Source organism: Bos mutus, chromosome 17 (genome assembly GCF_027580195.1).
Source record: "Bos mutus isolate GX-2022 chromosome 17, NWIPB_WYAK_1.1, whole genome shotgun sequence".
Lineage (NCBI taxonomy): Eukaryota > Metazoa > Chordata > Mammalia > Artiodactyla > Bovidae > Bos > Bos mutus.
In genome coordinates this window covers 65432389-65444596 of record NC_091633.1, presented here as the reverse complement: position 1 = coordinate 65444596, position 12208 = coordinate 65432389, and the positions used below count along the sequence as shown (strand labels likewise).

General features: G+C 34.6%; 1 protein-coding gene across 4 annotated transcripts in view; it reads left to right on the top strand.

Annotated features, from left to right (window-relative positions):
• LRBA (LPS responsive beige-like anchor protein) overlaps positions 1-12208 on the top strand; it is a 759310-nt gene that overhangs the window by 141633 nt on the left and 605469 nt on the right. For all 4 annotated transcript variants that reach the window (XM_070386647.1, XM_070386648.1, XM_070386644.1 and 1 more), the window contains exons 19-22: positions 665-773; positions 1159-1240; positions 4330-4453; positions 4756-4948. In XM_070386647.1, the coding sequence (XP_070242748.1) occupies positions 665-773; positions 1159-1240; positions 4330-4453; positions 4756-4948 (508 nt within the window). The remainder of the gene's footprint in view (positions 1-664; positions 774-1158; positions 1241-4329; positions 4454-4755; positions 4949-12208) is intronic.

The window sequence follows — 12208 nt, the reverse complement described above, 5'->3', positions numbered from 1 at the left end:
AGAGTTGGACCATAAAGAAAAATGGATGCCAAAGAATTGATGCTTTTGTACTGTGGTGTTGGAGAAGACTCTTGAGAGTCTCTTGGACTGCAAGGAGATCCAACCAGTCCATCCTAAAGGAAATCAGTCCTGAGTGTTCATTGGAAGGACTGATGCTGAAGCTGATACTCCAATACTTTGGCCACCTGATGCGAAGAACTGACTCATTGGAAAAGACCCTGATGTTGGGAAAGATTGAGGGCAGGAGGAGAAGGGGACAACAGAGGATGAGATGGTTGGATGGTATCACTAACTCGATGGACACGAGTTTGAGCAAGCTCTGGGAGTTGGTGATGGACAGGTAAGCCTGGCGTGCTGCAATCCATGGGGTTGCAAAGAGTCAGACATGAGTGAGGGGCTGAATCAAACTATGAAGATTTTGGTGATGATTTTTGCTGTGCTGTGGCATGACCAGTCGTATTTTTTTAAATTTTAGTTGTTCCCATATTGTAGTTTGTATTTCTGTACTTAAAAGATTTTGTGGCCTTGTAAGTTCTAGGTTGAAGGAAATTGGGGGCATTATTGAGCTGGAATTTGTTACTTTTGTGAAAAACATTTTTATGTCTCCTTCATCAAGTAAATAGTAAAACTTTGCATTTGATTTTTTTTTTCTGTGTAATTGCAGAAGAAAAGCTGAAGTCATGCTTGGACATGGGTTGTTTTCATTGTTAGCTGAAAGACTCATGCTTCAGACAAATTTAATCACAATGACAACGTATAACGTCTTATTTGAGGTAGGAATGCAGTGAGCATTTAATCTTAACTAATTTTTAGCGAAAAATACCTATGTAATTGAGTTGACTAATGTGTAGATGAAATAAAAGCATTTAGGTTTGATGTATGATTTTGAAACTAGTTATTTAAAGACACACTGCTAAAAAAAAAATAAAAAAAAATAAAGACACACTGCTATATCTTAATCTGTTAGTCTGTGAGTTATTAAACAGTGTGGACATCTCTGTTTAAGTATTTTCTCCATTGTATTGACTATTTGGTGTCTCATTTTATAATTACTTTTAAATAGGGTTATAATGTTGATTAGTGTTGTACTTAAAGTTCATTAATAGTAATAGTGACATAGTGATTATGCTAATCCAATCTGGTCTTTCATTTCTGTAGATTCTCATAGAACAGATTTGCACTCAAGTGATACATAAACAACATCCAGATCCTGATTCTTCAGTAAAGATACAGAATCCTCGTATGTATTTAATATACTTTGTTTTTGATATTTGTTTTTTGTTTTTCAAGATTTATTGTTATATAGCTGACATACAACGTCGTGTAATTTCAAGGTGTACAGTGTAATGAGTTGATACACGTTGTGAAATGATTACCACAGTAACGTTAGTGAGCACATCCATGGCTCTACGTGGTTTTAATTTTTTGTGTTACACGTGGTGAATACCCTTAGCACTTTCAAACGCATAAAGCAGTATTGTTATCTGTTGTCTCCAGGTTAAAGATTACATCCATGGAACTTATTCACCTTGTAACTGGAAGCTTCTAGTTTTTGAGCGCCTTCACCCATTTCTCCCGTTCCCTTCCTTTTAACTTGTTTTTTATAAGTACATCTTGTTACCAAATGGAAAGGCACTGAAGAACCTAAAGTTGATATTGTTGGAAACACATTGTTTAGATAACATTTCATTATGGACATTAATAGTAGTTTTGTTTGTGTTTGATGTTGACTATAATTTCAAATTTACCTTAGGTCATGGGGAAATGTTTATATACAGATTTTCAAGAATTATATGCATAAGATCTATGTTCAGATTTTTGGTAAAGTTTTGACTGTACTATTTAGGTGATGACAGGCTAAGTTACATGGACCATGAAGGTGGCTTTCTTTTTAAATTCCTGTCAAGAATACGAAGTGTGGAATTGAAAAATATCTGTCTTCTTAATTGTTTAAGAACTTAGTCTTGGTTAATAATCTTTTCTTTTGATATTTAGAATTCTTAAGGACTTATAAAATGTGTACATTTCTCATCTTGCTTTTTAAGATTAGTGATATTAAAACAACTGGTTTGTGGAATTTATAAATTAAATTACTTTTTGTGTGATGAGTTGTGTTCATGTTTGTGATACTGTTTCAGTACTAATTTTAAAAACACATGTCATGTGTGTGTTTAATTTTTCTTAGCCTCCAAATAATTGTGATATCATTATTTTATAGAGTAAAAAAGGAAAAAATACCTCGATTATATTGTTGTTGTTCATTTGCTCAGTCATGTCCAACTCTTTGCAACCCATGGACTGCACATGCTACCTTTCCTGTCCTTCACTATCTGCTGGAGCTTGCTCAGACTCATGTCCATCTAGTCGGTGATGCCATCCAACCATCTCATCCTCTGTCATCCCCTTCTCCTCCTGGCTTCAGTCTTCCCCAGCATCACGGTCTTTTCTAATGAGCCGACCTTTCACATTAGGTGGCCAAAGTGTTGGAGTTTCAGCTTCAGTATCAGTCCTGCCAGTGACTTTTCAGGCTTGATTTCTTTTGGGTTGTATTAATCTGATCTGCTTGCTGTCCAGGGGATTCTCAAGAGTGTTTTACAGCACCGAAGTTTGAAAGCATCTGATCTTCAGCACTCGCCTTCTTTATGGTCTAGCTCTCATATCTATACATGACTACTGGAAAAACCATAGCTTTGACTATAAGGACATTTGTTGGCAAAGTGGTGGTGTCTTTGTTTTTTTAAAATGCTGTCTAGGTTGGTCATAGCTTTTCTTCCAAGGAGCAAGCGTCTTTTAATTTCATGGCTGCGGTCACCATCCACAGTGATTTTGGAGCCCAAGAAAATAAAGTCTGTCACTGTTTCTTTTTTTTCCTTATCTTTTTGCTTTGAAGTGATGGAATTGGATGCCATAATCTTTGTTTTTGAATGTTTAGTTTTATTTTATTTTTAAACTTTACAATATTGTATTGGTTTTGCCATATATCAACATGTTTAGTTTTAAACCAGCTTTTTCACTCTCCTCTTTCACTTTCATCAAGAGATTCTTTAGTTCCTCTTCTGCCACAGTGGTGGTATCATCTGTATATCTAAGATTATTGATATTTCTTTAGGCAATCTTGATTCTAGCTTGTGCTTCATCCAACCTTGATAATATATATAATATAAAATATATTTTATGTAGTTATGGGAAAGATGACTTATTGAAGTAAGAACTTTAAATATATTGTCTGTGTAATATATTAGCAGAAAAGATAATCTGTACACTGTGGTATTTAAAAAATGGTATGTCTGCTTTTCAGTATTAACAGCTAAGTGATTTTGGGGTACATTAATTTATCCAAATGGGTAAATAATAGTATCTCTACAATCCGGATGATAATAGTATCTAGTTATCATTTTGTGAGGATTATATGTATTAATATCTGTATTTTCTAAAAAAGTGTCTCACAGTAGTATATCCTCAAAGTTAGTGGATATTATTGTCATGGTAATCATTGTTCAGGTAGACTTCGTCATTAGAAGAATTCAAAAATTGTCATTAAGTTTATGATAAAATATCTTTTATTTGATATTTTGAACTTTTTGCTTTAGAAACACCAAAAATCTTGGCCAATTGCAGGTTTAGAATTCCTCAATTTTTATTTGTGTAAAACTTTGGGATATTATTATTTGATCATTCTACTTTGATTTTTATATATTTTAAGCATTCCTTTTCTTAAAATTTATAGTACAAATTTAGTCAATATTTAAGAGTATTATAGGAACAGTTTTATTTATTTAGGGTTTTTAGTAGGTTTTAATTTAGTTTTCATATTTTTGTGTCTAATTTTACTTTTAGAATTATGGAAGAAAATCTTGATAGCTTCTAAAATTCACAATGATAAAGGATAAAGTATGTGCCTATTATACATATTGTTGAAGAAGCTGAGAATTCTTTTTTTCTGAGATTTTGATTTTATATATATGTTTTGAGTATTTAAAAAAATTTAAATATGTATATTTTAAGATCAACTTTATTATCTGGCAGAGATTATGGAGAGGTGTCAGCAGTCATTTAATTCATTTATAATTTAATTTGATTTACTACAAAGTTTTAAAATTTAAGTATTCTGTCTAATGATGAAAATAAAAAATTCCTTTCTTGTTTATATATGATTTCTAGTGAATGTTTTGACAGTCTTGTCCACAGATAATTTTTTTTATAATACAGAAGAGGATATTTTAGGTAGACCTTTATGTCAGGGAAATAAAATTGAAATATACTGATGATCTTGCATCATGAATTTTTTGTAACGTTGTGGTTTTTACTAATTTATGAATTGTCTTACAGAGATACTAAAAGTAATTGCAACGCTACTTCGAAATTCTGTGCAGTGCCCAGAGAGTATGGAAGTTCGCAGAGCATTTCTTTCTGACATGATTAAACTTTTTAATAACAGTAGAGAGAATAGAAGGTAAGCAGGATCAGTTACCTTTTATTTGCAGTGTTCAAGTCTAGCTTTGAATGAGCCTATATTTTCTAGGACAAATTGCTTTAAATACTATGAAATGAACTTTCTGTATGCTTTTTCATTAAAGTAGTACAAGTAATATACCATACAGTTACTTGAACTTTCAATACCTCATTGTTTTTAATTGTTTTGTATACATAATAAAGCTGGTTGTTTTGTTCATTTTGTTTTAAAGTTTTACGTTTTTAGAATTCTTTCAGTTGATTTACTTTTTAAATAATTCGGTGTCCTCTTAATATTTTCAGGAGTTTGCTACAGTGTTCTGTGTGGCAAGAGTGGATGCTTTCTCTCTGCTATTTTAATCCTAAGAATTCAGATGAACAAAAGATAACAGAAATGGTATATGCCATATTCCGAATCCTACTTTACCATGCAATCAAATATGAGTGGGGTGGCTGGCGTGTGTGGGTAGACACTTTATCAATCACACATTCAAAGGTAAGTTTTTTTAAATGACAGTATATTTTAGAATTTTAAATGTTTGTAATTTTGATTCTCTAACAAAATTTTATACACTTAAAATGAAGTCAAAAAGGCAGATTACACTTTGGAAGTGTAGTGAACAACTGAAACAAGGAATAACTAATAAGAAAGGTAGACTGTTTCTAAGTTCCTCAGAATGTTTTTTTTTTTTTAATGTCATTGTTATGTGTGCTTAGGAAAGTGAAACCTTGTAACACAGCATAGGAATTTGTATTTTCTTTTTTTCTTTCTTTTTAAATTTTTATTATAATTTTTTTACTTTATAATATTGTATTGGTCTAGCCATACATCAGCATGAATCCGCCACGGGTGTACACGTGTTCCCAATCCTGAACCCCCTCCCACCTCCCTCCCCATTCCATTTTCAAGTAGCCATTTTCAAGATACAGTTTTCCGAATTTTACAGGACTTTAAACCTTTTTGAACACAAGGTGGCGCACAATATTCAAAGATGAGAATTACTGTAGTAATATAAGGTGGTTGAGTAAACAAAAAGCTCTGGCTAATTTTGCTTTTGCTCATATGTTATATTCTGTTAAAATATTTGTTTGAAAATCTACTACTCTTTCTTAAAATAAAAACACCTTAATCCAGTGTTACTCATTTATATATAGCTTTTGTTTAAAAATATCAATGAAATGTCCTAGATATATAAAAAGTTAGAAGGACTAAGGTACCTACCATGTTTATGAAAGTGGGTTCTCCATCCCAGTTGCTTTGTCTACCATTTTCAGCCCCTCTTCTCTCCCCCTCACCTGAATTTGGGGCTTTCATTATTTCTGTGTCTTATGTGTATTTTTAATTACACACACGCATACCACACTGGATAATTTTATTTTTCATATGTGTACTTAATATAGATAATGGTATTGTATGAAATATGTTTTTTGATAACTTGCTATTTTTACTTATCACTGTTTGAGATCCATTCATGTTGACCAGGGTCGTCGTGTCCTTTTTCTCAGTTGTGTGTATTCCATGGTATAACTTCATCTGTTTATCATTTTGATGAGAACTTTTGATATATTTTGTATACATGAGAAAGTTTCTTTCTAGAATTGGAATTGCTAATTTGTAAGATGCAGATGTGGAACATCACAAGATTTACAGTTCTTTTCCAAAGTAGTGTATCAGTTTATATTCTTGCCAGTGATGTATAAATACTCATGTCTTCATATCACCTTATCACTTGTTATGGCTGGAGTTTAAAAAATTCCAAATATGATGAATTTTAAATGCTGTGTTTCCCTAATTTTAATTTGCACTTTTTTTGTTTTGTGGAAGTTCTTCATGTATTCTTGGTCTTAATCCTTTGCTACCTATATTATTTATGAATGTCTTCTGTCAATTTGTTGCTTTTCTTGTTATGTTTGGTGTTTTATGTTTGTGTCTTCTGAGGAAATTTTAAATTTCAAATAATATTCAGTTAAATATTCAAATGCAAATTCAGTTAAATTTATTAGCTTTTCACTGTTTATAATAGCCAAGACATGGAAGCAACCTAGATGTCCATCAGCAGATGAATGGATAAGAAAGCTGTGGTACATATACACAATGGAGTATTACTCAGCCATTAAAAAGAATACATTTGAATCAGTTCTAATGAGGTGGATGAAACTGGAGCCTATTATACAGAGTGAAGTAAGCCAGAAGGAAAAACATAAATACAGTATACTAACGCATATATATGGAATTTAGAAAGAGGGTAACAATAACCCGGTGTACGAGACAGCAAAAGAGACACTGATGTATAGAACAGTCTTAAGGACTCTGTGGGAGAGGGAGAGGGTGGGAAGATTTGGGAGAATGGCAATGAAACATGTAAAATATCATGTAGGAAACGAGTCGCCAGTCCAGGTTCGATGCACGATGCTGGATGCTTGGGGCTGGTGCACTAGGACGGCCCAGAGGGATGGTATGGGGAGGGAGGAGGGAGGAGGGTTCGGGATGGGGAACACATGTATACCTGTGGCGGATTCATTTTGATATTTGGCAAAACTAATACAATTATGTAAAGTTAAAAAAAAAATTTATTAGCTTTTATTATGTTTTATATATCTTATTTAGGAACTGTATATATATCCAGAAGTAATACAATTAGCAAATATTAATATTATAAATTGACTAGAAGGATAAAGAAAAGAAGTGATAAATGTAGTATATCTTTATTTTTAATTCAATTGTTTTTGTGTGTGTGGTAACTTTAATAATTATTTATTTACATTTGGCTGCATCGGGTCTTAGTCTCTGCATGCAGGATCTCCATTCTGTCATGCAGGATCTTCCCTTGTGGTGCATGGTCTCCCTAGTTGCAGTGCATGGGCTTAGTTGCTCTGCGGCTTGTGGGATCTTGTTCCCTAATCAGGGATTGAACCTGCATCCCCTGTACTGCAAGGCGGATTCTTTACCATTGGACCACCAGGGAAGTCCCTGGTATATCTTTAAATGTTTTATTTTATTGACTATCATAGTTACTGCTCTGGAATGTTTTGCCCATCTATTGGAATATGGGCTTCTCTCATACCTCAGTTGGTAAAGAATCTGCCTGCAATGCTGGAGACCCGGGTTCAATTCCGGGGTTGGGAAGGTCCCCTGGAGAAGGAAATGGCAACCCACTCCAGTATTCTTGCCTGGAGAATCCCTTGGACAGAGGAGCCTGGCAGGCTACAGTCCATGGGGTCTCAAAGAGTTGGGCACGACTTAGCATCCAAACTACATTGGAATATGTTGTCATTTCTTAAATATATGTTCTTGAGTGTTTGTATAACTTCAGCTATTTGAAGTACTTAGAAGTTGTTATTAATTCTGTTTCCTCTCTCTTAAATGAAAGATGTGTTGCTATAGTAAGGATTTACAAAAGTATCTTAGATTAGCCACAATCTGTGAATAATCCAGTGGTAAATGAGGCAGAGATGTGATTTACAAAAATGGCTTTGTTTTAGTCTCTGCATTTTTAAGCTAATCAGTTTAGTGAAAGGCATTCTTCAAAGAATTGTGGCCTAAGGGCCAAATCTGGCCTGACCTGTTTCTGTCAATAAATTTTTATTGAAACACAGCCATTTGCATTTATTTATGTATTTTGTATGACTGCTTCCATGCTACAAGTATTGAGTATTTGTGACAGAGACTTTTTTTGCCCCCATGCCTAAAGTATTTGTTATTTGGCACTTTACAGAAACGCTTTGCCACCTCTTCTCTGAGTTATTTCAGTTTGTGCTGGTACCCCGCTATTCTGATGTCTGTTTTAGTGAGCTATCGCAGTCTGGTCTGATTTTCTCCTAGTAGTGTTTTGCCCTTTACTACTTCATGAGAAAAATAGGGTTAAGTTTAGATCTCACCTAATTTGGATTAGATTTCAAATATATCTGGGAGAATTCTTATTTAGAAAAGTGTGATGTGAATTAGATTTTAATAATTTTATACCTATTCCCTGTTAATTCAGCACTTTTGTATACACTTTAGTTTGTCATGTCCTTAGGAAGAATGGCTAAAGGAATGTAATCTTCAGAGCAGTAATTCTTGAAGTACTATCTGAAGACCTTGGGAGCCCAGGAGACCATTTCAGGGAGTGGAGGGGTCCACCTTTTCTAGCTGCATATCTAGTTAGAAGGTGGATTTTTCTTCATGTACCGCAATCGAAACAATATAATGCAACAGACTCAATACAAAAGCAGATATTAGAGTGTAGGTATTTTCTATTATGCCAGAATGAAAGAGGTTTGCAAAAATAATAGGAAATGAAATTTGTGAAATAATAGCACTCTTCTCATTTTTATTATTGCTTTGAAAAATGCCATCTATATTAATATTAATATTTTCAAAAGAAATCAATATTTGTAAAATTTCTTAGCTTTAATTTCTAATGTGGTAATTAGTAATAGGGGCTTCCCTCATGGCTTAGCTGGTAAAGAATCTGCCTGCAATGTGGGAGATCTGGGTTTGATCCCTGGTTTGGAAAGTTCCCCTGGAGAAGGGAAAGGCTACCCACTCCAGCTTTGTGGCCTGGAGAATTCCATGGACTGGAGAATTCCTGGAGAATTTAGTCCGTGGGGGTCACAAAGAGTTAGACACAACTGAAGACATGCCCCATATAAATAAATACTTTGGATCCTTAGACCAAAATGCTTGAGAAGTGCCAAATCATTGACTGTTTAGGGCCAGTAGCCTAGTCTCTTAGTTATTTTCTATCTACAAAACAAAAGGGGTGTAATAGAAGATATCTCTGACACCTTAGCTTTTGAGTGTTTATAGTTAAATATTTATGTCCAGTCACCAGTCTATTTGTGTGAGTAATGAAGATAACATGGACTTTGCAGATAGGCTGGTCCTGGGTTTGAATTCTGATTTATAGTAATTTATAGTTTGTAAACTCAGGAAAGTTTCTAAAATTTCTTAACCACCAGTGTTAGTCTAGAAATGGTAAAAGTGTTAATTAATGTGTTTATCTGACTTTAGGAGTTAATGAGTGAAATCACAGCAAATGAAATTAAATGACTGTTTTCCTTTGTTATAGGTCTATCATTCCTCCTGTTAATCCTTTTGTGCTGACTCTTAATGCTAGCTGATTAGTTATGCCCTTATCACTTCATATTTGATATAAATACACATTTTTAAAAATTTTCTTTTCAAATGAGTTAATTACATCCAAAATAATTTGTGTGGCATATATGCTATGAAGTGTTATAAAGGAAGAATTGTGACTACCTGACTTAAAAACATGTTGCATGGTTCAACCTGTCCATCCCCCACCTGTCCTCATTTCCTTCTTGAAAAGTTAAAAAAAAATGTATTCCTAAATAACATAACCTCTTATATTGCCTATTTTTATATTTTATGAAAGTGACATTGTACTGTGTGAACTCTTCTGTTACTTATTTTTCTCATCAAACCTTTTGTTTCTAAGAATCTTTTTTATTCTTAATAAATACATAAATTTTAAAAAAGAATTAATCAGAGTCATTAGCATGGGACAGAGTTGATTGAAGCCAGGGATGGGCAATCCTTGGGCCAAATCTTGCTCATTGGGTGCTTTTGTAAATAAAGTTTGATTGGAACATACAGAAAAATCTTTTTTATTCTTACATATAGCTTTCTTTCATTCATTTTCACTGCTGTGAATAAGTCAGGTGCTCAAAGGCAAAGGCTTTAATAGAGGTGTCATTTTCAAGCTTCATGTAACTGTTGTTCACAGTAACAAGTCTATTGGGATGAGTTATATGTGTTTACATACATGTGCGCACATGTCCACCTATTCCCCCACGCCTGAAACAGAGCTTGATGCTATGAGACAGTGTTCACTCTTACTAAATGTTGGTATGGAGTGATAAACTCTTATATTTAAAGTTTTTGATGATGGAAATTCCTTAGTTGTCCTGGAGTTAGGACTCTGTGCTTTCATTGCTGGTCGTGAAATCCCTGTTCAATCCCTGGTCTGAGAACTAAGATCCTGAAAGCCGTGCGGTGGAACCCCTCCTCCGCACCCCCCTTCCCACCCGCCGGGCAAAAATGCTGATGACGCCTCAATAAATTGATTCCATGATCCACCCAAAGCTCTGCTCTAGGACTTATTAGTAGGAAAAGAGTTGCTTTATCTTCTAACTTTTGATGCTGTCATAAGTAATATTCTATCTTCTAACTTTTGATGCTGTTAGATTTCTTATTTTTGCAGGGTTTTGTCTTTTCCCTGCTTTGAAATTTTTCTCTTTCTTAATGACTTGTAGTAATTTATGCATGTCTGAGTTACTTCTCCTGTGGATAGTTCTAATGGTCAGTGGCCTGAGGTGTTTGTTATTTTCCTCTAGGTTTATTGTTCTCAAAATAACTTGTTTAAAAATAATGTTATTCCCCTCCATCAGCACTGTCCTAATCTTCTTAGAAAAGCAAATGATTTCTACCTAATTTTTTACTATTTCCCATGAAAAAAGCATTTCCTACCTCATCTTACTCTGTTCACTTGAGGAAAATATCTACTCTGACTGTACCGGTTCTACTCACTTTAAAATATATCAAGCTTTCTTAGGTCTCCATTTTTGTTTACTTGTGGCATGAACTTTGTGCTCCTTTATACTTAACCAAATCCTTTATATGTTTAAGGATGTAAAGCTAGCTAAAAAAAATTAGAGATACCAAGGGAACATTTCATGCAAAGATGGGCACAATAAAGGACAGAAATGGTATGGACCTAACAGAAACAGAAGACATTAAGAAGAAGTGATAAGAATACACAGAAGAACTGTACAAAAAAGATCTTTATGAGCCAGATAATCACAATGGTGTGATCACTCACCTAGAGCCAGACATCCTGGAATGCGAAGTCAAATGGGCCTCAGGAAGCATCACTAGGAACAAAGCTAGTTGAGGTGATGGAATTCCAGCTGAGATATTTCAAATCCTAAAAGATGATGCTGTGAAAGTGCTGCACTCAATATGCCAGCAAATTTGGAAAACTCCCTAGTGGCCACGGAACTGGAAAAGGTCAGTTTTCATTCCAATCCAAAAGAAAGGCAATGCCAAAGAATGCTCAAACTACTGCACAATTGCACTCATATCACATGCTAGTAAAGTAATGCTCAAAATTCTTCAAGCTAGACTTCAGCAGTACATGAATTGAGAACTTCCAGATGTTCAAGCTGGATTTAGAAAAAGCAGAGGAACCAGAGATCAAATTGCCAACATCCACTGGATCATCGAAAAAGCAAGAGAGTTCCAGAAAAACATCTGCTTCATTGACTACGCTAAAGCCTTTGACTGTGTGGAACACAGCAAACTGTGGAAAATTCTTCAAGAGATAGGAATACCAGACTACGTTACCTGCCTCCTGAGAAAACTGTATGCAGGGCAAGAAACTACAGTTAGAACCAGACTTGGAACAACAGACTGGTTCCAAATTGGGAAAGGAGTACATCACAACTGTATATTGTCACCCTGCTTGTTTAGTTTAATATGCAGAGTACATCGTGCAAAGTACTGGACTGGATGAAGCACAAGCTGGACTCAAGATTGCAGGGAAAAGTATCAATAACCTCAGATATGCAGATGACACCACCCTAATAGCAGAAAGCGAAGAGGAACTAAAGAGCCTCTTTATGAAAGTGAAAGAGGAGAGTGAAAAAACTGGCTTGAAATTCAGCATTCAATAAATGAAGATCATGGCATCCGGTCCCATTACTTCAATGCAAATTGATGGGATAACAGTGGAAACAGTGACAGACTTTA